Source organism: Plectrocnemia conspersa, unplaced genomic scaffold, assembly GCF_051122295.1.
Source record: "Plectrocnemia conspersa isolate PC_06_02 unplaced genomic scaffold, ASM5112229v1 ptg000005l, whole genome shotgun sequence".
Classification (NCBI taxonomy): Eukaryota; Metazoa; Arthropoda; class Insecta; order Trichoptera; family Polycentropodidae; genus Plectrocnemia; species Plectrocnemia conspersa.
The window spans coordinates 34614830-34642620 of NW_028277169.1; the positions used below are offsets into that span (position 1 = coordinate 34614830).

At 30.2% G+C, this 27791-nt stretch overlaps 1 protein-coding gene across 2 annotated transcripts in view; it reads right to left on the reverse strand.

The window, feature by feature from the left end:
* The window catches only part of LOC148235498 (phosphatase and actin regulator 2), a 309559-nt gene extending 282754 nt beyond the window's left edge, over positions 1 to 26805 (reverse strand). Inside the window, exon 1 of one of the 2 annotated variants that reach the window (XM_088187114.1) lies at positions 26657 to 26805. In XM_088187114.1, the coding sequence (XP_088043240.1) occupies positions 26657 to 26696 (40 nt within the window). In that variant the 5' untranslated portion in view covers positions 26697 to 26805. Of the gene's footprint in view, positions 1 to 22668; positions 22769 to 26656 lie in introns of those variants that run through there. The other variant, XM_088187113.1, reaches the window with a different exon arrangement.
* Positions 26806 to 27791: the final 986 nt, after the last annotated feature.

The window sequence follows — 27791 nt, forward strand, 5'->3', positions numbered from 1 at the left end:
TTTTTTTCTCACCCCCCCCCCCCCTCCTGGAAACATCTGAAATTTTTCAAGTGAAAATTCTTTAAAAAAATACTTACTGTCGTTCCTTTTACAGATATTTTTATAGATTCTCTAACCGGGTGATATCGTAAACATAGTAATGAAAAAAATACTATAGTGGTACATTAATTTTAGATTCTCATTTGGAACGTTGACAAAAATGATAAGATTTATTTCAAGCAACTGCTTAGTCAATCTCCATTGAAATTTTCTGCTAGTAAATTTACAATTATTATAAGCGTTAAATCATGCAAACTAAATGGGTCATATGAGAGTGGGTGAGTAAGTTGACAATGACCCTGATTATAATCTAGGTCATAGAGATATGGCACTAGTGCAAATTTTCCACTCCTTAAATACTAAGGTTATTCACTAGAAACACAATACGATTTTTTAACTCGAAATACGGCTTCAATTTAGACTAATACGTGCCATGTATCTAGTTAAGTTTTTTTTTACTATTTTAGTAAAATCATATCTATGAAATGTATTGTATTTCCCTTAGGTAAAATATAATTTAACTGATATATGCTGCTTTAAAATGTCTATGAAACTTAATTTGAGAGTTTCAAAACTTCCATTTGCTATTCAAACTTAAACCTATTTATAGTTAGTCATAGAACTCTTATTGGGGTTTGGTTAATTCGTTTAGGTTAGGTTTGGATTTGCATAGCAAATAAATACGCAACTGGTACAGTGAATGTGTATTTTTTAGTAAAATTATATTTTTACTAGTATTGATTAGATGAAGCCAGATTAAATGTTTTGTTGAAATGTAAAATTTGATGAAGTTTTTGTATGTACGTTGCCAAAAATTGCGAGAATGCTCGGCTTCGTCATGCGGAGCGCATGTCACTTTAATAATTTATTGTCGATTCGCGTTCTGTACGATGCGCTAGTTCGTAGCGTCCTTGAATATGGCTCCATTGTCTGAAAGTGAAGCTCATTCAAATAAAATTTGTGAAATAGCTCTATGAGGGAATACGTATATCCGTATTTGTATCCTAGTGCCTTCTTGCTATGAGCAGGGAGTTACCATTTGCTGGGGAGTGCAATATAATATTAACGAAATTATGTAACGAATATAGGAATAATTCAAAAATATATAAAATACTCAAATATAGTATTAAAATAATTTCAATATAAGCAGTTGGACATTTTAATTCTTCAAAATCACAAGTAATCAATCGGTACTCCGACAAAGCCGCGCAGGACAATCCCGCGCCGACATAGCCGCGCAAAGTCAAAACAAAATTCATTTTATACCATGGTTTTTATTTATTATTAATTACAAATATATATAGGAAAAGGAAGGCGTCTCGCTACCGCTCGCGCCGACTTTCACTGTAGAACCAAACAACCTAACCTTTTTTTAATGATATTGTATTGATTTATTTTCATTTCGGTATATTTTGTAACTGTCTAGCATCATCCAATCTATGACTAAAAAACTGTTCAAAAAGCGAATCACTAGTGATAGAGCTGTCCACAGAACAAAATAATTAGAATTTAAAAAATCATTTCTTTCATTTTATTCAATTTTATAATTTTGATTTGTGCGGCAATGTCGGCGCGGCTTTATCGTCGCGGCAATGTCGGGGACGTATTGCGCGGCTATGTCGGGGCGACTTAGTCGGCGCGGGATTGTCCGGCGCGGCTTTGTCGGGTCTCCAATCAATCGCATATACATCATATAAAGTTTATATTATGCAACGACTAATGAATCTTGATAAAATTTATTCTTCGGTAAAAATATTGCTTATTTAAAAGTTTTAGAATCACTGCTAACAATCAACGTATGTTGAAATTTGAAACGCCTATTATTTATGAAACATGGACTGTCAAAAGAAAACACAAAATCGAACATGTGCGTATTAATGGACCATAGTCTTATTGTGTATTTTATTTGCCGCGATGACAAACGTTAAAGAACGATTCATTCGAACGACACATTCAAGTTATGCTGGCTCTTGTTTTTTTTACACAAATGGTTCCAAGGGTCCCGCACATTTGATTGAATAATAAGAGAAAGAACTATAAATTTTGTATATAAATATTTATTTTTGTGTAAAACAATTATGATTCAATTTTAGCTAATTATTAAAAATAGTTACGCATCACATTTATTAAATATAAATGAGCCAATTTCATAGTTATTTCATCACCAGCAAACGAATACATGTTCAATAGGCCTGCAATATTTTTTATAACACTGTTTCGTGAATTTCTTAAAAATACACATCCTTCAATAATCATCTCAGCTGCTTCCCGGGGGCAAAGAAAAGAAAAATACACCAAAGAGAATTTTCCCTTTCAGACGATCGAGGCGATGGAAAAGCGGATACTTTATTGAAGGGTCGCGAAGTGTCGGCAAAGTTGCCTATAAAAAGGTATATATACCTCGGATACTTCATCACGGAGCGTGCGAAGTTTACACGATTAGCGACTCGCTCAGTCCCCGCTCTAATCCCGGAAGAGCCCCGGACGAGTCAAGGAGCCACATAATGGCAGTTCGAGTGTCGCTCTCGTGATTCTGAATGCTGTTATCGAGCCGACGGAAAACGGATAGGTTAAATCTTCTAAGTGTGAGTAAATGATGTCTCGGAAATAACGCGTTTGTAGTGTGCACAAATGGGACAAACAAGACATCTCTACCCTACCCCTTCGATTTTTCTTCGATCAAGAAAAGTGTCGACAATAGTTTTTTTTTATTTAAAATTTTAATACATTTTTATTTGTTTTTTTAATATGTAATATTTTAAATTATTAAAATAATACAATATATAAAAATAAAAAATAAATTTAATTTGAGACTACCAAGATTAAAAAATTGCTGCATGTTTTTAGCGTTGTATAAAAAGGTAAAATAAACCAAAAACTTGGTCCAGTGGTGACAGCAACATGCCACGTTGTCCAGAGTTTACTTAAATACAGTTTCATAAAGATAATCTGTAGGCTAAAAAAAAAACATAATATAATTTAAATGTGTATTATAATATGTATAGAGTTTCTAAATATTCGTTATATTATATAATATATTATATAAAATAAATAATTTAATTAATATATTTAAATCAATAGTATAAGCAAATTGCTACATTATATATTTTCTTAATAACTAATATGATTAGAAAAGGTACCACTTAGATAAATTTGATTGTGTCATAATAATAAATGCATAGAGCAGCTGAGAGAAGAATATATATATCCAATATGCTTTCATACATATAAGGCAAAGTTTCGTTTGTACAACCACAGATATACAAATACAATAGGACAGGGGATTGCATATTGATTTTCTACATTTCTCTCACTAGTGCATTTCTCCATTTTCGGTACAGCGTCGTTATGTCGTTAGAAAATCTGCAGAGGGTTCGGAAATGAAAGAACACGTGTGCAACAACTGCTGCACTTCAGGAAATATAATTATGTATACACTATATATATTTACGGAACATTATAGTATAGTCGCATAAGTCTTTTGTATAGATTCCTCCCTGCAATCAGGAAATTGAAATCTGATCTCTATCTAATTGAATCGGCTTTCAGGGCCAAGTCGAGACAAAGGAAACAAATAGTGCTGAGATCGACGTTTAGTGAGTAAATCTGGAATCTTGTTACATCACAGCAATATGCGGAATACATAATACAAAATATACATTTTCAATATATTTCAAAGCATTTTCATTGTATTTTATGATCGATTTACGTCTACTGATTTTAAAACGCCCTTGATATGACGTTTTTGTTTGTTTGTATCTAGTTTTAGTAGATGATCTTTATAGCAACTGAAATCTCATTTGAGTAGATTTAAAAATAATGTTGTACGTTTTTAGTAAGTCAGACGATAAATAAAGTTATGAAGCTTAAATTTAATTATACATGCTGCCGAAAGGTCTGCTTGTCGGTATTTTAATAAAAAAAATACCATAATTAATTGCTTTAAACATTTTTTATATTGATTTAAAAACATAAACAAAAATTACCAGCTATTGTAAAAGTCCACAGCTGTAAAATATTAACTCAAAATCACGAGAAATTTCTGTAATTTCAGCAATAACAAACAGTGTTTTTTTTCTTCGTTATTTTGTTTGCCGGTTATTCGTTGTTATGGATATGACTTATTATAAAAATATAATTTAAAGTACATGTTAGGCAGATAATCGAATAACGAATAGTTGAAAACAAGTGAATATATTCGGTATTCGAATATTCAAATATTTGGATTAAAATCTTTAACTATGGTATATACACCAATATATTCTATTTTGAAATATATTTGAAAAGCAAAACTAAATTTGCTGATTTTTTAAAAACTAAATTGACCTCACAGGGGAATACTTATATAATGTTTGAAATCATTGTGTAATGTTACAAGTATATTTTATCTTTGTGGCAAAAATATAATTGTATATTTATATGATTTGATTAATTTATTTTTATAATATTGAATCATTTGAAATTTTAAGGGACTCGTTTTATTTTCAAGTGGTATATTTGTTTTGTCAGTGGAAAATAAATTTCAAATTTAAAATGAATTTTATTTTCATAAAATGTTTATGTTAAAAATTAAATTAAATCGCTGTAATTTTTAAAAAAGTGTTTGTTTCAATCCGCTAAATATACAGCTTTATGTAGAGCAGGTAGTAAGAAAAGGGGCAGGAATTTCTGATTAACATTTTGAAAATATTTTATTAACATTGTTTGACTATATATGTTTTATGGCCGACTCTAGGAATTACGGTTTTTATTAACATTAATTAAATATTTTAGTTAAAATTAAAATCATATCTTATATAATAAACTAATAATTAATGTTTTAATATTATGTGGGTGCATTTAAATTTTATTTTAATTATTAAATATTATATATTTTTTTAATAAATTGCTGTAAATGGAATCCATAAAAAGATTTTCGATATAAAAAAATATATAATGTAATAATATACTGTATTTTACATATATTTTTATATGTCCAAATTTTTTGAGAATTCTCGAGATAAGAGAAACACTAATTATATATAAAGTGCAAACTAGTAAAAAAAAATTTTCGTTATTATAGCGAATCCGTTTCTAGTTACTAATACAATATACTTAAGTCTTAACAAAAAACTAAATTCTTATAATTGTTATTTTCTTAAATATGAAGACTAATTTTATCAAGTTACATATTTACGGGGGGGGGGGTTACAAAGTATATGAGTAATATTTATATATTCATAGCATAGTGAATACACATTTTGAAATGAATTTTTAATGATTTTTGGAATCATTTTAATGTAAGACCTCTAAATTACAATAATGAGAGTATATTTGGTACAAAATCCATACCGGATTATGAGATAATATGTTTACATATTACTGCTGCTTTAATCACAGAATATTTATGAAGTATATATAAAAAAAAAAAGTTTTTTCAGTCTACTCAAATAACATTTATCTATTAAATGTTTAAGAGCTGTACATACATAGACTGAATTAGACGCTAAATTGGATTTATACAACGACGTACAACAGTCTGGTTCAAATAGAAATTAACCTACAAAAAGGAACTCCTAACTACAATTTACGACTTCAATATACACTTTGCGCCCCGTAACAATCCCAATTTTGGTCCATATTCGTCTTAAGATGGAGGGTTTTAGTTGGACGCTTAACTAAATTTCTGTTATTCGTTTCGTTTATAGCAAGCGTTTTAGGTACACCACATACTCTGAATTTGTCTTATATATCAGAGCTCTACAACATTTTCTATCTAGCGTCCCGCGAGACGATAGTATCCGAACTCCAAACATAGCTTATTTATTTCAAGAGAGTTCCTCTTGTAATCTCGCGTTATTATGAATATTTATCATTCGGTGCGAAAGGAGCATTATTCCAGCGGAAAGCGTAGAGATCGTTCAATTTATAGTTAGAGCATACACCAGGTTGTTGGCACAACTCCCACATCATAATTTATTAAAAGTAGTGGAGATTTTGTAGAAGAAACGAGAAACTCGCGCTGGAGAGTGTCGGAGAATCCACGTTTCTTTTTAGCGCTCTTCAAGTTATGCATGAATCTGGTATAAGAGATTTATAAGATAGGCAGTCCAATGAAAACCATCGAAATTGGGTCAAAGTACATCTTATTGGAAACGGAATCAGCTCTCAAATTAAGCTTTGCAAAAAAAAATAGATTAAAATATGTATTCAAAATAATTCCTAAACTTATATATCTAAGCTACTCATATATCTTTCACTTCATTTTTAAATATTTTAAAAGTACTATTTTGCTGTTAAAATTAATCTTGTTTCGCAAAAGTTCAAATATGAAATAGATAATATGGTTGTCAAAATATTACAGACTGTTAAGGAATTATTTAGTTGTCGCAGAAAAGATCGTTTACGTACACAAATATAACTAAGATTTTTGCTCTCCTGAATAAAATATTTTTACCCTCCGTCGAAACAAAAAGATTCATAAAGAAAATAAAATTATCAATAAACTAAAATAGTTGTATGTATCATTACTTGATTACATTAATGTGAAAAACATGCTTATGAATAAATACAATTGATGAAAAAAAATATTGTTGAGTCAGGTTTTCGAGAAATATACAAATTAGTAGAATTAATATTAATTATCCCAAGTACTGCTTTAGTGAACCGTTCATTTTCTGCTTTTAGTTGAATAAATACTTGCTACCGAAGTACGCAACGCTAGGAAAGATTAATCTCAATGAGAAAAAATACTAATCGATACAAAGTAGAAAAGCACATTTTACGATAGCGAATAGTTTAACTAATACATACATACACATCAACAACACTGATAAATTAATTCAGATATAAACATTACTTAAATACTGCCTGTGATCGAATTGTTGCTATATTATTTAAGATGACACAAAATTGACCTGGTTGCTCAAAGTCATTAAATAAAATCACAGATTACTTAGCCGCGTAACGTGAAATTTTTATATACATATGTAGGGATTCATTCCCCAGTGAATCACAACAGCCAGGCTGATTTGTATTTAAAAAGCTTTTTAAAAAGACGCGTTACTGTACTGAAGATATAGGTCCCAAGATATAATTTATATTTTTTTTATATATTATATATAAATTTATTTATGAATATTTAATATTTAATAACATTTATAAAATAGATTAAATATGACAAATAAGACATGAAGGATGTTTATTTTTCAATTTTTATAAGTACAAAAAAAATCTTTGAATGCACAATAGAGTACTTAATATTATAAGAATGACAAAACATAATGTGGAATTTAAAACAATATATTTTGTAATTTATAACTATCTATATCCTAATTTTTATTTTTTATAATTAAATTTCTCACATATTTGTCATTTTTATAATTGAGTTTTGCATTATTAAAGGGTTAATTATTAAATCTGAGCATTATTAAAGGGTTATTTATTACATGTAAGAAGTGCAGGTGAATCGAGAATTTACAATTTGTACAGAAAACAACTTTATTATTTTAGATATTGCGTGCGTTCCGCACACCCTTATCTCTCACTCACTCTCATCATTTAACACGCGAGCGAGCGAAAGAGAAAATATCTCACCGTACGCGCCTGATAATAACGCAGGTAGTTATTTTTTTCTTCAGTGTGCCGCTGCATTATCTAAAGCTCAATTTTTTTTATTGCAAAAATGTTACTTCTAATAGCCAACAGACAATATAATGAAGAAGAAAACACTTTGTAACTGAAGAAATTTCAGAAATTAATCATATTTCCGAGTTAATATTATAAAGCTGTGGACTTTTTCAATAGCTGGTACTGACTTTTTTATCACTTTAAAGCAATATGATCAATTTTTAATTTTAAGTATGTTTTAAGTGATTTTTTGGTTATAATTTTAAGCATATCAAGTTATAATTAATGCACGTAATCGGTCGTCAGAACGTCGCTGTTCAGCTCAAAAAGTGAAAAAAGCACAGTTGACCTAAAAATGACATGTGCAAATGTCATGTCGCTACTGATCACCTTTTGGGAGGAGTTCTTGCGATGGAGAGACAGATGTATATTTGTTATGTATTCAAGGTATTTTTATGTTTCTCCTACATCATTTCATATCACCCTAGAATGTAAGCGTTTTCTTAGCTCTAGCTTTTTGAATATCTTAAAATTAATTATACGTGAAAATAAGTCGACAATGGTCGATATGACATTAGCGTTTGGTCTGAAACTGACAGGGGCATTTACCACTTAGTCATGGCATAGCACAAAGCCGTATAAGAGAGCTGCTTGAGACACAGCCTGACTGGTGGTGGAAGCGCATAAAACTGTATCTCGTCACGTACTCCCAACGTAGAAATTAATTAGGGGCACTAAGCAGCAGCCACGCTAGCTTTGCAGATGGCATCGTAACGCCATTTTAGCGATTTTACACTCAAACCCACCCCTTCTCTTTGGCAAGTCTTGAGAGAGAACTATTAATGAAACGCTGTGCTGTGATTCTTATACAAAATCTGGAAATTGTATCAATTTAATGTATAAATATTATTTTAACACTATATGAGCTTAATCATATTTTACAATATATCTTAGACTTGAGCTATTTGAAAAAAATATCCATAGTCATATTTGTCAAGTATGACTATGGATAGTTTTAAAGTATATTACTTTTTGCTACTCCATATTTACTTCTCGTATGTCTGATATAAAATTCTTATTTATACTTAAATGTGTAGGTTTAATAAACAATGACTTTATATGACTTGTGAATATATTTGATACATTCTATATATATTTTATTTCATCCACTACTGTCTAAAATAATTACTGTTATTAATATTTTATGGTAATATAATTCATTGGTAATACAATAAATTAATAATGAAAGTTGGCGTCGAACGGTCTTTTCACCCCTACTTGCCTAAGAGCTTAAGCTCTCAAAGCACACGATGAAAGTTAAAATATCTCTACGGATCATTTAAGTGGCTTTCCCCCTAACCAGACGACCCCAGTTTGCAGACGAAATGTCTACACTTTATCATTTGTTACGGCTTTTCATTTCGAATTTCCTACCCAAATCGAAACGCGAAACAATACGGGATAATACATATTACGATTCCTTCGGCTAGACTTCCGTTGTTGTCGAATTTACTTTCGCTTTAGCCCTTCTAGCGAGTCTAGTTTTTAGACAGACCCACGGGGGCAAAACGCTGCTTCAAATTGCTTCGTGAATTGTTTATGTTGTCCTTTGTGTGCAGGACTTGTATAAGGATAGAGAATTAATTCTCATCTTGTGAGTACCTGTGGGTCTGCAGCGTCAAGATACACAAAAAAGATAAATTATGGAATGGAAAAAATGGATAAGTACCCAAAAAGTATCGGATTTTATATACATACATATAAATATTTTACAATAGATATGATGGAAATTTCTACATTGTATTTATTAAATTTTTTTTTGCCCTAAATGGATTTTATAGTAGAAAAACTTTAATTTTCAGTATTAAAATTACACAAAACCATTTTTTTTTTAAATAAAATAATATTTTTTTGAATTATTTGAAATAAAATATTAATCCTGTATTTTTTTAATAAATAACTGTTGTAGAGTACGCTCGGGATAAGGATTCCGGTTTGTTATTGTGTGCGTGAACTGTGTGGCTCAAAACAATTTCGCTCAGAATATTTTATTTTTTTATTTTAAAAGAAAATATATGTTTATTTAACATACATACATCGGAGCTAAGTTGGAAATTTCAACGGACAGTTAAAAATATATCATATAATCGAAGAAACCAGACATTGATGTCATTAATTAAATATTTGCAAAATTCAAAATCTTTCACTAGTCAAAAAAATAATGAAGTCTTTAGCTATTCTTCAAAAGCAAAAAGATATAAAATGGGGAAAGAAATTATTCGCAGATTGCTTAATGGCTTGACGACTCTATTAAATCATTAGAATCCATTGAATAAATTTAAAAAATATCATTGGCGCAACGATAAGAATAATAATTTTTTTAAGCCTTACAGAGAATAGTGTAAAAAAACCAAGAAGGTACGGATTAATGGAAAAATAATTAAAATATTTTAATCCACGGGTAAGAGAACAAATAACTTACAGTGTATATTTTAAGCATTGATATCAATGAACCAGATATACCCAAGAAATTTTGTTCTCTTAAAATTTCATTAATAAATAAAAAACAGTGGCATGAGTTTAGTGACCTACCCATAGGACAGTGGGATTATCTGGGTTAAACCAATATCAACACAAAATTATTTAAAATAAATCACTAGAGAAGATCGAACTTCTGTGCCACACTGCACTTTAATGACGAATACCAGCGTTGACGAATCAGCGGCTGTCCTTAAAAGAGAAAGCGAGACAACGAAGTACACGCTACATCGCTTCTCCTTCTCATATACATGTACACGCACACAATAACAAACCGGCATCCTTATCCCGAGCGTACTCGACTTATACAATTTATAAAAAAGGAAACATTAGTAGACTAAGCTTAAGAACTTCAAAGCATATTAAGAACTTATTTTAGTATTGCGAATCATAAACTATAATATTTTTTGCATTCATTGCTACACATATGATTATTTATTATGATACATGGGATTCTAACCTACTTATACATGGGATTCTAACCTACTTATACCTCCGGTCAAAATGAGTGTAATTATTAAAAAGCGTTCCGTAACTACTAACATGACTAGTCACATTAATCTAGTCAACTAACACAAAAAATATTATCATATAATTAATTACAGTAATAATTTATTTCAAAACAATGTGTACTAAATTCCTCGCCGACGAGTTAACACGTATCTTTTATGACGAAGAAAAATTTTGTACTACAATTTATGAGCCTTTTTCTAATATGAAAAATCAGCATTGACAATGTGTTTTCTGCAACATAGTCTATTTTTTTATTATATATATATATATATATATATATATATATATATATATATATATATATATATATATATAAAAAAAATCAGCACTGACATAGTGTATTTTCTTATACATAATATATATTTGTAGGGTATGTGCCGCCCGGGGCAATCCTTAAAATTGCCGCCCCCCTCCCCCAACATACATTTTTTTGCCGGGTCATAAAATCAGCATTTCTTACAATAATAAATTGATTATTGTTAAGCTCTTGCTATTCGTAAATTTACATAAATTTTAGTATATTCAGGGTTAAGAACCACACTAGACGATTCCATCGCGAATATGCCGCCCCAAGCAAGTGCCGCCCGGGGCGGCCCGCCCCCTCCGCCCCACCATAGCTACGTCACTGATTTGTTCAACTAACACAAAAATTTTATTGTAATATAAATTACCTAATAAGCAATGTTCTTAACTGAAAATTTTATGTTTTTTATACTTAAATTCATAAATATAATTTTGAGCCCAAATAATGTAATATGTACTATGTATATATTTATATAATATTACCTATAATAATATGCAATTTAATGTAAAAAATATAAAATTAATAAAAACCCTCATCTAAAATATAATACGAAAATAATTTGAGGCATAGATGTGAAAAATTAAATAATATTATTAAGGCTATAAAACAATATAACTAAGAACACAAATGTCCCAATTTAATGTAATTATTTTTCTATTGATTAAATATTTCTTCCGTTGTTTTTTCAACGTTACAATGTAATACGCTTCAGGTTCAACAGAAAGTTACTAAAAGCTTTAACAAAAGCACCGCTATTTTTCATATATTGCAAGGGCGACACACAAACTTTTAGCTAACTTTGAAAGGGCTCAATTTATATTCATTATTCTTAACGAACACAACACTTGTTCCAAAAAAATAGATTATTTAAATTGATATAAAAAAACACACTTTATAGATTAATCCAATATTCCGCTCGAAGAAACCGATTGTAAAACTTTTGTGAAACATTACAATACTTTATAAATAAAATTTTGTAATATAAAACGTCTAGGTTGTGTTAATCGAATTCCCGAAGGGAAGCTGAGAGGAAAATTCGTATCTGATATTTTGACAGACAAGAAAGGGGAGCTGTCTTTTTTTATTATTACACTCGAATTGCCCTAAAAATCGAATAATCTAACGGCAAGTTGACACGATTTGACATTTATTGCGCACGAAATTTACCGACAGTTGATACGGAACATTTTAATAATAGATATTATGCTAAAAATTAATTTATATACATTTGAGCAATAAAGCTTTATTTATGGCTAAAATGAGGCTGTTCCGTCTCGCAAAGAAAATTTTATTGATGTCATAAATTACTTCGATTCAGTATTTACACGGAATCGATATTTTGTAAGACTGCGCAGTTGTCAATCGAAGAAATAGATCAACAGATAATCGGGTTGGACGTGGTGTTATTAAAAGAATGAAGGAAAGTAAATATTGTCGATAGAAGATGATCTGAAGCTGTGAAAGCATAATCGCATCGAACACAAGCTGTCAAAATGTCACCATAGATTTTTGATAGACACTTTTAATTAATTGTCTTTCTCCTTTCCTTTCAGTCATTATTTTTTATTTTATAATGAATAATTAATTAAAAAAATATTCACGTCTCAAAAATCTGATAAAAAATTGACACTTTCAATACGACAAATCAGATATAACTATGTAGCAGATATTTTTTATACTTTCTTTACGCGACTGGAAATACGTGGATAAAAGCCAAGAACGTTCTTCTGGGAAGTTCACAATTTACCTTCATGAGGCTTCTTTATGATACGCACAATTCTAAAAGCTGGCTTCCGAATCGATAAGTTATTGTTTTCGGGTCAGATTTACGGCCGAATGTCACCGAAAACCTATTCAGAATTCGATCCTAAAGATCGATACTTAAACTACAACCACGAAACAACACCACAGTAAAAGATTAGACCCGGAAGCGTTTCCTATATCATAAAATTCCTTTAAGGAATCGACCGAGTCGCTGCAGGACACTTTTATTGATCTATGACCCATGGAACTTTGCCAAAATTCTGTTTTGGCAATAAGCTCCAGCGAATTTTGCTAATCCACTTAATTGTCAAATAATTTATTATAAATAAATAAAATTATTTACAACAATAAAAAAATCAACACATCAATCTGAATCGTTTTTGCTTTATCTCACTTTTGTCATATTTTTCTTTCATGTTTTTGGGTGAAGGTCACCCTTATTGAATTACGTCACAATTGTGTGGGATGAGGCACTATCATAAACATGGGACGAAAATGGAAAAATTGTGCCAACGTTATACATAAAAAATATAACACATTACGGACTAAAAGGTCTCGTTCAGTAATTGAACGATGAGCACGAACAAACATAAAATTGTCAAGTTAAACACGCCTTTGTGTACTTTTTTTAGTACGGTATTTTTTTGTTAAAAATGTTAATTAATTAACTTAATATTCAAATATATATATATTATTTTATAATTTATTTTTAATACGTCTAAATATATATTGTGTTGTACCGATGGTAAATATTATTATTGTTGTTGACGTTCCTATTGCCTGAAATAAGTCTTCGGTTCAGTTATAAATGGAAATTTAGAGTATTAATATACGCCGACCCTTGAGGTCTTAGGTTAAAAGGCATCGACGAGTAATCGGGAAAGTCTTTGATGTTTCGAGATGGAGGAAATTTCCCCGTTGAAATAAATCGCAAATGGGGTAGGTTCCGTTCGAAGACCCTCCAAAGGCAAAGAACGCCAGGGCTTGGATAAAGGATGTGTTTCGATATATATAAGGAGAATTACAGATTTTGCATATTAACAAACTAGGATACATTTCAATAATACATCTTAAGGTTTGCCTTCACATTGTATTGTATATTTATTTATAGTATTTAAATGTCGGTATTAATCGCGATTAGAATTTTCAATTTTATATTTCGACAGTGACGTACCTGACATGATCACAAAACACTGAAGTTTTAATTGCAATGAATCCTGACATATAAATAATATAAACACTCGCGAACCGTTAAATAAATAAATTTACATATCTCTTTATTCGGAATTTGTGTCAACATAAAAACATAACATTTTTTTTTCATTTACAGTGCCTTATCTTAAAATATAATATATTTATTTATAAAGTATTAAGTTGTTTTAAATGAAGTGTTTTTTAGTGGGATGGGATATAAAACGCGACTTTATTTTTAATTACAAATTTACTAATCAAAATATGCTCTATTTCCAAAAATCTTTTTTGTAAATGGAGCATAGGTTGTAAAGTCGTCAAAAGCCTTTATAATATTACTCTAAATATTTAAAAAAAATAAGTATAAATGTTTAAAAGGTGATAATCTGTAGGGAAAAGGTCAGGGATTATGGGATTAACATAATTTATAACCCTAATTCGTTAGTATATATTGAGCAATATTGCTTCAAGTCTGTTTACTAACTAAATTGTACATGTATGGTTTAAAAGTCCTAATAACATGATTTTATTGATTACGATTAATTAATAATTTTCACAAAATATATTTTCTGATTGTCTTGAACTCATCTGGTTAACATAGAGAATCCATTTTTCATCGCAGATAATGATTCTCTTCAATTATATTTTCCTATTGTTTCTGAGAGCTAATAAAGAACAAACTTTGAAACTGTTTTTTCCTTTTGGCCAGTTCGTGAGGTACCCATTTGTCTATTATTAAATCTTTCCAAAGACATCTAGATATTCTGAAACGGTTCTTTGAATTTGTTGCGATTATTTTTTTAATTTAATTTAATTTTTAATCATCTGTTGTAACCTGCCAGGCGTAACCCCAATGCGTTACAAAGGGGGTAAACAACATTATTTAAAAAATACGCTACTATTTAATTAATTTGTTTAATAAGATAATATTTGATATTAAAAAATTACAATTGTGCTAGATTTACAACAGACAAAATAATATAATTTGTTAGAGTAAAGCAAAATAACCAATCAATATTCACTCAAAATAATCATAGATAGTCGCAAAAACTATCACAAAAGTGGTTGAGAATACAAATACCTTTTATAACCTAATCTAAACTGAATTTTTATAACCTAAATTTAAATAAAAATACGCCTTAAATTAATTTAGTACGCCTTATTACATTGCAATTTATAATTAAAATAGCGATATAACTGATTATTAACATTGTTAACGTCACCGTGAAATGCTGCGAATGTTGAAAATGAAACGTACCATTTAATCTAAATTTTACAACTTTAAATAATTTATGAAAAAGCGCTTTTGCATGAAAAAACAGACAACACTGTAAGAGTGATCTATACAAAGTTTTCGTTTTGAATCGGGACCATCCCTGTTAATATATTTATCATGCTGTAACGCACTGGGCTTACCCCTGTCAGGTTACAAAGGAAGTTTAAAAAATATATATAATTTTTATTATATATTACTATTTTATTTACGGGTTTTCTCCAGTAACAATAGGGATTGCAATAATATCAGGATTTTCTAAACCGGTATTACCGAGATAAAAAAACAGCAGATACCGGTATTACTAGTATTTTTATTATTTTTTCTATTAATAGACCAAAAATATAACGTCTATTCATTCAAAGTTGAACTGAATGCTTTACTGCTAAGTTAAATGCTGTAATATATTGAAATGTTAATACATTGCGAAAAAATCCTATACTTTTTTCGAAAAATTTGAAATATTTTCCTTGAATATGTATATTGAATAAAGATGGATAAACTATTGTCGTCTTAATATTTTTTTTAAATACAATAAACAAGCAGATCAAATTTCGAATTAAGATGCCGACATGTATCAATCATCCTTACATTCAGGTTCTTCTAAAAATACTTTATACGGTGATCTTTTATTGTCTTTTAAATGATTACTAATAGAAATCAATAACACGACTGTGTACAAAAACCATTCTGTTCCATTTATTTCCTCATATTCATTAATTTACTATATTATCAGATTTTTTTTTAAAATACAGATGCCAGATCTTTTTTCTTTTGGAACAATAAGTCTAAAAATGTATCGTCTTTGATCGACCGCTTTTGGATGCCTCCTATTTTTTATACCAGGGACCAGAGCACTACTTGCCGATTAATTCCAATGAAATATATTCTTATATTACTCATTATTTTTCAGTCAGTTACGATTTTCCAAAATAATTTAATGAAAAAGGAGTGTGATATATTTTTTTTCTAAAAGCAGATTGAGATGTGATCTTTTTTTAATTATTGCACATTTATTATTTATTTTAGAATATCACAATAATTTAATTTTAAAAATATATATTTTCCATATATTTATATTAGTTCCACTTATATTATAAGTAACATAAATTAAATTTTAGCTATAAATGTTTATGTAAATGTTACATTAATACATTTATGTATGAATACGAAAATACTGTATAATATTTTTTTAAATTGATATCACTTACAATTAACATTAATTTTTTCTCCGCTTTTGCTTTCAAGCAATATGGGAATCTTCGTTTTGTAATAAAATGAACGGATTTGAGAAAAAAAAAAATTATTTTGTAATACCGGTAGTACTGATTTTTACCCCAATACAAGCATTACCGGTATTGCAATCCCTAGTAACAACTCATACATGACACCGCCTTTGGTCAGAATTATATTTTAATTTTATAATAGCACACAACATTTTTTATCACGTATATACGATAACCTGATTTATATATATAATGTAAAATTACTCATTGATTCATAATCTGTCCTAATTTGTGATAGCTATAGTGAAAAATAAAGACAGATTTGCAATCAGCGCGTAATTTTCAATATATTATACATACATCAGGTTATCGCAATCTTGTCACAAAACTGTTGGCTTTGCGTTATTATAGGTAAGTACATGGTCCAGACAAATGTGTAAACATTTCTATTATAATTAATACATGATTCTTAAAGAAAAGGTTTTCGTCCATAAATCGATCCCGATTAATCGCGTTATCCTTAACACCCACGTTCCACTCTTGTTTATGTTCTGTCCTCGCATTAACATTATTGGCCAAGCCCGTAAAGGGTCCGGACGCTCCCCTGAGTCCCATATTCGTTCTGGACAAGCAGGGGCATTTTCTGCGAATTACGACAACAATTGTGAAAATTTGCTTGCTTATTCTTTGTTACCGCGTGCATACAAATGAGAACTGGTTTAATTTTATTTTGTAGAAAAACCGACCGCGGTCGCGCCAATATTGTCAATATTGTCAACGAACGCCGTGTTGACTCGATATAAACAAGGGTTCATTATAAGCACTCGGACCACGGGTAAAATCCTTGTGGTGGTTTTTCCAATAACAATTGAAAGTTTATAGAGCGGAAAATCTGATAACGCAGACGATGTTGTGCTGGTCGAGGATACGTACTCAAATATTATATTATATTAATATTATAAATCTGATTATCATGACTTGACAGGTTTTCCCAATGCGTCATGATGGGCAATATATAAAAAATACAATTAAACATTGAAAAACAGTTATGGTTCACAATTAAAATAGAGAGCACCATCCCACATATTTAATTTCAGCTCCTCTGCCGACTATAGCCGAAAACATTTTTATGTTTGGCAAGTTTGTTAAGAAGATAGATGGCTCGTGCAAGATGATAATAAAATAGCTGGCGATGAAGATCTTATACCAGCTTCAAAAAGAAACTTGATTTTGGATGACAGCGGAGTGATTTTTGATTGCTTCATATATTTTTTTTTGAAATATTTGTTCTTTCAAATGCTATTATATTTTTTTATACAATAAATAAATCTGGATTTGAGCCTTTTTGTTTAAAAGTAAAATAAAAATAATTTATTGACTTATTATTTTAATTCCGCGCACTAAAAAAATATATAGTTCTGTCGTTCCAAAAATATTTTAGTTACAAATATAACTACAAAACTAATACACATGATCGTAAATATAAATTTTGCTCCTCTGCCTTGAGCGTACGGACGCTCGCTTTTATCTCTCTTACTCTTGTTACTTAACACGCGAGCGAGCGAAAGGGAAAATATATCACTGCACGCGCCTGATATACATATGTTTAATTATTGCAAAAAAATATGATCCCAGAGTACACCGTGTTATTGGGGGGTCTACATGGTTTGCTACAATGGAACCATATTCAATGACGCTACGAACATATACAGAGCGCGAATCGGTAATAAATAATTGAAGTGACACGCGCTCTTTATCACGAAGACGAGCATCCTCGAAGCCTCTCAAAGTCACTCCCAAGTAATCAACGGAAATATTTCTGCTTAAAACCTCCTCCTAAACTGTAAGAAAATTCCGCCGGGCAAGGGGATCTAGAAAACAGGACAACGTGAAATTTGATTTTCGATCGATCACCTCCACAGCGACTTCAGGTATTTTTGTAATGAGAGTGAATTTAAATTTGTGCTAAAACTCTGAAACACCTTCAGTTCAACAGTATATAATAAATATTCTGAATTATTAATCGCCATATGTATGTCGTATAACCTTTGAGCGATATCGCCGTACATGTACGGTAGTCGATCTTAACACATATAGTTAAAAATATTTAAAATAAATTAAACAAATATTAAGTAAAATAAATCAAAGTAATAAATGTTGAGAGTAACTATTTTTTTTATAATTTATTAGCAATGCAAAAATAGTTGTATGGAAGGGGCGAGGCAAGTGGATAGAAAAATGCAAGTCATTTAATGAAATACTATAAATTCTAATGCAATCGATAAATGACTGGCCAACTTTCCCCCCCCCCCCTCCTCAAATGTTGCGCCCAAAATTTAATTTTTTTATCTACAATTACTTCTAAATATTTTATATTATCAACTATTATTGTAATAGAGTTATCTATAACTATTTTTATATTATTATCCAACATATCTTCATTATTAATAAACATAAATTTAGTATTATTCTCATTTATTTTTTAACTGTTGTTGAAAATTGTTTTAAAATACGATATCTATCCTTACTAATATTACTATGGACTGATATGAGAGTATTGGTCAAAGTATATTCAAACTGAATTTTGGTCAATAGGAGGGCGCAAAAACAATTATCACTTCTCAGAAGGCAAAAATTCACGGCAAAAGCCATAAAATCGTGTCGGCGCCGTCGCAGTGGGAACGCTCGGTAACGAGCGTTCCCACTGCGACGGCGACGGCACGATTTTATTGCTTTTGACGTGGATTTTTGTCTTCTGAGAAGGGATAATTGTTTTTTGCGCTCTCCTATTGGTCAAAATTCAGTTTCGATGTGGATTCTAATCTTGAATTTGGCCAGAAAATGCATGTCATTTAATGAAATTGAAATATTAAAAAAAACATCGACTTCACTTGAAAACAAATTGACAAATGTGTATAGATTAATTCACTACTAAAGAGAAAAAAGCAAGATTGGATCTTTATAGTACTCCAGATTGAGGCTCGATTTTTCACTGTAAAGATGGCATTAAATCCAAAAATTATCAAGTAGAATATATCCAGGTGTATATACACACACACACACATTAAAAACAATATATCCTAATTACATACACATAATAAACTAACTGCTACATAATAAGTTGCTAACTAAACGTAGCAGCCGACAACATTCTCAGAAAGTCGTTAATGGTAAATTGTATGTTTTCTATACATAACATAACTTTATATGTATACATAGCATACATTTGAAAAATCTGTACCTCGAGACATTTCAAGCAAGATAAGAAAGTAAATAGGTACCTTTTGTAGGGCAAGGTAAGCAAATAAGGGCAATTTTCTCTCCCCTAAGGGCTCATGTGACATTTTAAATCATGGCAACGCACACACATGTGCTCACATAATCAAGGCGTTCGTTATGTAACTTAACTTGCCCACCTGAACCGGGAACTTAATAATTCTCGCCACCCCCCATTGACGCGCGCCTCGAGGCAATAAATCTTTGCCGTGGCCCCGGTGAATAAGACATGTGAGCGTATCTCGTTAAATGTTCATGTTTGACCGTCTTGTGCGAAATAAATTGCATTCAATTGTAAAATTTAGAATGAATATGAAAAACGGGAACAAAGTCGACCATATTTAACAGTGCAGCGTTCGGACATTCTCTAAAAATTACAAAGATTAAAATTTTTATATTCAGTATTAGTCTTTGAAGTTATTATTTTAAAGTTTTTATTCCTGTGTGTAATATTGTAATTATATTTTTTAAATTTATATAATTATTTAGCACGTACATATATTAAAAAAAAATTGGATCAAAGTGTTATATATGTATGGGGAAAAAAGTGGTCTTAGCGATATGCGGTCAAAAAAGATTGAAGACCACTGGCCTAGAGAGTCGCGATCTTGCCAAGACAGTGACAATTTATAATAGAGCGACTCGATAATAGTCTTATGATAACCATATATTTTACTCCCTGCACTTCATCATTTTTCTATGCACACTTTGGCTAGCTTATATTATATTCTTTGTTCTGTGGTTACCATACAGTTGTTTTCGTCGCTGGTTTTCAGCGTTGATCCAAAAAAAATTAGGGTTTAAATGCGTAACTTGATTAAATAATTATAATACAATAAACAATCACAATATAGTTTTTTTGCTTTACTATAAATTTTATAATGATTGTAGTTAATTTGAATAACTACAAATTTAAAAAAATATTTGCGAAGAGTAATTGATGGTGAAGTAGTTTTTTTATGTTTTAAATGTAGGGAGGGAGCAATTTAATTTATTAGTTTACCAATGAGGTTTACGCCTTTAGATTAAAAGCCTCTTACAAGGCAAGAGAAGAGTGCTCCCTAAAACTGCAGTGATTCAGAACTGCATCCACAGAGTGAGGCCTTCCTTAAAGGATCAACCAGGAATTTGCGCCCCCATGTAAACTCTGTATTCAATGGCGTTTTATGTGTGTTATATATAAATTATAAAGTAATTCTAAAATGTCAGTTAAAAAGTATTTCGTAAATTGTGTAAAATATGTTCACTTCCGTGATTTTAAACGAGTATTTTTTCAATAAACTATTTTTTTGCGGCAGAAAAGTTACACAGTGCTATTAATATATCATATTTATATCACAAAACTATTATTATGAATTAATTATATTTTCCAATACAGAAAATTTTCAGTTTATTTGTATTTCCCTTTGCTTTTTCAACGGTTGCTATACTGTGTATAACAAAAAAGCATACAAAAAACTTTTTCAGGATCAGAATTATACTTTTAAATTGAATTATGATGAATAAAATATATTCTTTGAAAACTGTCTGTTTGCTCATCTTTGATTTTTCAACGTGTATAATACTACTCCAATATAAAGGTACTGACTTTTATTATACTTTGTGTGATTAGACGTCAGATTATGACGGATATTGCTAGTAGGAAAATCTTGCATCTTTAAAATACATATGATATTAAATTTCATTTAAATAAAGCGGTTTTACTGGGCGTCTTTAAAATAAGTGCTCGTACCATAAAAAGTACAACAATAAAATTTTCGAACATTTGATTTTTAATTAGAATTGCATATCTAAAATTGGTCTTTATAATAATGATACTATTATAGAATTTATAACAATATTAAAAACACTGTATATCAAAATGAATATTATCTTACGTTTTACGCATTGCTTATGAAAGTAAACATAGATTACACACATTTCAAGAACTAGTCTAATGTTTGATTACTATTGAAACTAACTCAATTTAAAAAAAACGTGTCTAATTTACAGATTCTTTGATTTCTAGTAGATATAATGAATAAACAATGATTATAGTATTGCACTGTTCAAGATACTGATACTGCTTATCGCAACTATAATCGTTTACTAAATACTAAGTATAAATAAGACGTCAAACGAACGGTTTAAACATTTAAGGATATTGATACCGTAAAAATAAAAGAAAAACATTATAGAATCTATTACATTATATTAAATTACTGCATCGTGTATTTACTGATAATAATAAATTGATTGAATGTAAGCAATGGTATTCATATAGACAGTAATTCATCTCACATGTTTATTATTTCAATCATTCTATCATAATATTGTGCCAAATTGAAAATCTATTGACGTATTTCAGTCAAGATCAAAACACGAGATGAAATTAAATTTTGTTTACTTTGGATGATTAGTTGAATTCGGGTGCATCGCGGCTTTAAATGAATTGAGAGAAAATTGGAACACAGCTTCTGCTGCCATTGTATAATCCAAAAATATACATATCGACAATCAAATTGTATTTAAATAATTCAAGTTTGTTTAATAGTAGTATGAACTACAATTATACATATAACCTCAAAAAACTAATCAAAATTATAATTATTATAAATAAATTAACTCCTCCAAACGAAATATTTAATTCGATCCCTTTTTAAATAAAAAAAATATACTATTAAATCCTAAGGAGCTCAAGAGCACTCTAACGTTAAAATAAAACGCTCCCAGTTCAAATACCAAACAGTTAAAATTCTCGTATCGTATGCAAAGAGGTTTAACCAAACTTCCACTCCTGAACTAATTTACATTGTAAAACGCCGCAAATGGTGGCAAAAAAAAAAGAATATTAAACTTTATCAACACTGAAAACGAATATGTACATAGACACCCACTCACATTTGCGTATAATTATATTTAGTTAAAAATAACTGGCGGTTAAGTTAATGGTTTACCTTCAGTCAGTTCGACGTCGGTCAATTTCCTTTCGGGTTTCGGGGTAAGTATCTTGAACTTCTTCAACATTTGACTATCGAAATTGTCAAAACCTGCACGTTCAAGTAATGCGACAAGAATAATGGAACCTCTGTATTGTAAACGTCTTGATAGCGGTAGAGATTAGATAATTCATTAGGCCAATCGCGATAGCAATAGTTATCAAATTATAAAAAAAGTATAAGTACACATAAACGTGTTTTATCGATGTATACGTTGAATTCTCGACGGGACAAGATTTACTCTTAAAATATCGAGAAATAGAAAAAACATTTTTTAATATTTTTTTATTACTTTAAATATAAAATTTAATATTTTTAAAGAATAATGAAGCATGGATTTGGACTAAAACAGGTTTAAGAAAAATCTGTATAAAACTTTGTCAAAATTCTTTGTGTGAAAGAAAATAATATTTGTTTATATGTAGATACAATATACTATTTTAATATGGAATCGATTAAAGCAATTTTTAGAGTAGTTCTATGGCAATGATATATGTAACAAAATGTTAATCAAACATTAAAGACATTAGCAGCTAGAAAGTTTTTTTTTTGGAACAGAACGCTCTCGCTCAAGATGATGACCTTAACATCGGGAGCCGAAACGTTGTGTTATTCTGTAGCTATAATTACAATCGTACAATCACTGAAAACTATCGGATCAATCTATTTTTCAATATATAAATATTCTCTGTGCTTGAAAAGATGAACGACGGCAATATCGTTCAGCACCTGAGAATGTAAGCAACATCACAGATGAAAAAGTATGTTAAAAAACAGTAAAAAATATTGCAAACTGCATGATCCATTATAGAGATTTATTTTATTTTCACTTTTTTAGATATAACCTTGAGAAAATCCCGATGTGGCCCGTATTGAACATATAAAAAATGAATTTCATTTTTTATATAATTAAAGGATGACAAACTTTATCAAAAGCCTTTTCAAAATCAACGTAGATGACATCTACTCGGTTGCCTATATTGATATTTTTCGTCACATAATTTAAAAATAGCAGATTCGTTGCTATTGATATTTATATAAAAAACCATGCTGTCGATCAATCAAGTCGATATGATCTGAAGTATGATTTCTAATAAAATCGACACAGACATAGTAATTCTCTACCATAGCTTTGTTTCTCATTTTCTGTACGTGAGTCACTTCTGTACTTTTCATATTTAAATGTCAGATTTGCAATACAAAAAAAGTATGTAGCATGTATGTATATGCTATTTAAAAGGTGGCGCAAAAAGTATGATCCTATAAGAACAGACTTCTTATTTTTCAAATGGCAACTTATACAATCAAAATTTTGACAGTTGTATAGTAGAACGACACAGAATACATTACAAATAATAATGCAGTGCTTTATAAATTCTAAATGAATGCTTATAAATCCTAACACAACATAGCACCCACTGCGTGAATAATTAAACTTTTAGTTGTTTTTTTCCTACTGCAATTTAAGCAATAACACAAGATATGACAAGCCCGAAAGGTTGATGATTTTGCAGCTGAACAGACCCTTATAATTTTTAGAGAAAAAACAATTATTTTGGACGTAATGGAATGCATAGACAATGTGTCAAAATACGCTCATTTATCACATCATTATTACCATCGTAATGAAGAGAGAATCCATACCCTTCTGTACATTATTAACTGCACAAAAAATACTCTATTTGGACAAAAAAACACCATTATTTATACCCCTTTAAATTAAGACATTTACACATTTCATTGATCAAATATTCAAGCCCAAAAATTGTTGTGATTCGCTGGAGACGTTCCGAATCAACGGTACAAAAGGTACGACTTCAGGAGAGATAGGGTAGACGACGCTCCAGCAAAGAGACGCTTAGACGGCCCAGTGACAGTTCTACGACCTGAGACATTACCAAAACATATATTAACTAGTCAATATATGCACCGGTAAATCACTTCAGTTAAACACCAAAGTTAAAATTAAATTAAAATATGAACAATGTACTATTGTGTTTATTTAAAATGTTAACTTAGCGTACACTGGAGTTGCCATATTAAAAAAAAGTAATAAGCTTTAATATAATAGAACATGGCAAATTTGGAGGAGATAATAAAAATTAAAAAAAAATATATTGTTTTATAAAGTGCATTAAAATAAAAAAAATTGTAATAAAATAATAAAAACCCATTTTAATTATTTTTCGGAAAATCTAAGAAAGAAAATTTTATTTTGCAAATTTTTTATCCACTAAAAATCATTTTTCAAAAAATGAAAATATATATTTGAAAGGTATTTTAAATCATTTATGTAAGGTAAATCTTGTTGCTCATTTTTAATTTTTCGTTGCAGAGAGTTATTCATGGGGTGTTCACTATTCTGAGCAACGCTCTCTCGTTGGCTATATTTGATTTATTGGCTCTACAACTTTTTTGGATAGACAGGTGAGTCACATTATGGTCAATGTATATAAAAATAAATATGTTTGGTAGAGTAATTATCAAACTCGCTTGCGATTAGGTTCGTTATCAAACGATGTAATTAACTTACGTCGGAGAGTTCATACACTCACTAGGTAAAGCATACATTACCTAGCGAAAGTATACAATAAATGTAACATTATAAGCTTTAACTAAAACGTTATATTTTTACTATTATAAATAAAATTCAACTGAAACTGTTTCAGTAAAATCATATATAAAAAATGATTTTCACCGGTAGATACATATATACATAATATATTTATAAAATAATATTTAACTGATTACACGCTGCTCTAAAATGTTGTTTAAACACAAACATAACAAAAACAAATATATATAATAAAAATTGAACAACTATAGTTAGTCTTTAAACTTTTAGTAAGTTGAGTTGGGTTTGGATATGAACAGAAAATGTACGTTTCGCAAGTGTTACTATTGAAGACCAGGAGAAGGAATTGATTGGACTCTCTCTCCTAGTGCAAGTATCTGTCTCTTTATATATATATATATATATATATATATATATATATATATATATATATATATATATATATATATATATATAGCATTTGACGAATTTTAATGGATTACACGAGGCAACAGTACTGTATTGTTCTCGGTGTCAAATATTAAAATTATACCATCGGTTCATCGCATCGTTCACACGAATGATAAAAATATCAACGCCTTGTTTACACTGATTAAATTTCAATAAACAAACGTTTATATAACTCGATTCCTGCAAATAACAAATTACGTCGCAAAAAAATGATTGCGTCTGAATCATATTAAGTCTTAATTTAGCAATACGTATATGTATTTTTAGCGAAGTTATATTTTCAGCTAAGTAGCGTTTAAAATTGTCAATTGAAAGCCATCACTTAGGCCTTGCAGCTTAGAACAGCATTTAATTTAATTTGTCAGTGAAATTATTATTTTACTAGTAGAAATATATTTTAACTGGCTAAAATATATTTCGATAAAATTTCACTGGAATGCCAGTTAAAATCTATTACACACACTCACTGTAACATATACACGCTAGCGACAGAATCGACACTTTTCATAAAGGTCAGTGACGTTGTACATACTATTTAAGCTGCTTAATAAAAGTTGCTCAAATTTCTATTAAAAATCACTCAAATGGTTTTAAATCTTAAGTTTATAACGTTAAGATAGCCGAGGAACACCCGCGTGCTATAAATATGATGATGTATGCGGGCGAGCCGTTTGTAAAGTTCTCCCAACTTTGATGCATTTCACTACCGGGAGTTTTGTAACCCCCGAGGGTGGGCGCCCCGGGGGTGGTTCAAGTCACGTTTGTGTATACACTAGATACGTTCGGAATTCGCCGCTGTATTTCGAAACAATACCGAGGGGAGTGCTTCGCAAAGTCTCAAGATCAAAGTTTGCCATTTGGGGCTATTTACCTGGATCTAAATTGAATACCCCGACAGGAAAAACTATGTAAAAAAATTACCGAAAAACTCCCCGAATCGTAGCATTCCCGATCTAATCATCACTAATCACTGGTCACTATCACTATGTAATATTAGATTATAGAACATTGCAGACGTGCACGATTCTAATTTTAGACGTTGCATTCTTTACTAAAGCGAGTGCGACACTAAACAAGTTAGAGTTGGACGAACACTGTTCGAGCTCACGCATGCGCGTTAGCGAAACGCGTTATATATATCAAGCCTGTGGTATTTGGTTACTTACGAGTTTAGATAGGCCGGATTAAATTTGGTCGCATTAGATATGCTCATAATTAATGTGGGAGAAAATTTTGAGAAGCTCTGCTAAGAGCACATAATAAATAATTAATCTAATCCGCGAATGTAAATGTGTGAATTGTAATGACAGCACTATGAAATTTTAATGCACTTATAACTGCAATATACAGAATTATTCTAGACATGAATTTTGGGGACAGATTTTTGCAGAAACTGATTATTTCGGTTATAAATTATACTGGACAAAAAATAATTTTAATATTATAAAGAATGTTTTCTTTAGAAACTTGCGCTACGTCCATTTTACGTCGACATAAACGTCCATCCGTGCAAGTAATTCGAATAATCATGGATCATTTTTGCACCACGCATACTCTAATTGATAATACGCATCCGTAGAGACGTCATACAGTGCGCACGGAAGAAGTTGATTCTGTTGTGGAGCGTAGTATTGAGGATGACCCAAAACTTCTGCATTTAAAGTGAAAAACAAACCGACAAGCCATTATTGAGATAGCGTAACAACCACAAAAAGTCACTATTTTGTATGCTTTATTGACTGGTGGAATCATTGGTCTATATTTATTGAAAAATGATGCTGCCCAGTAACATTCTATGAGCGCATAATTTCTTATATGTTTTTGAAAAAATAAAAATAAAAATAATAATAAAGCCTTATTTTCAGTATCGTTAAGAAACATACCTTAAAACGTAATTATCAAATATAATACATCGATCTGAATATTACAAACAAAGGGAAAAAAATGATAAATTTGATATCTGTACTCCAGAAATATATTTAAAATACATTAAAGACAACGAAAGTTTTGCAAATGCCCCCACCTGCCCCCTCCCTCAAATGACGTCATTGATTTA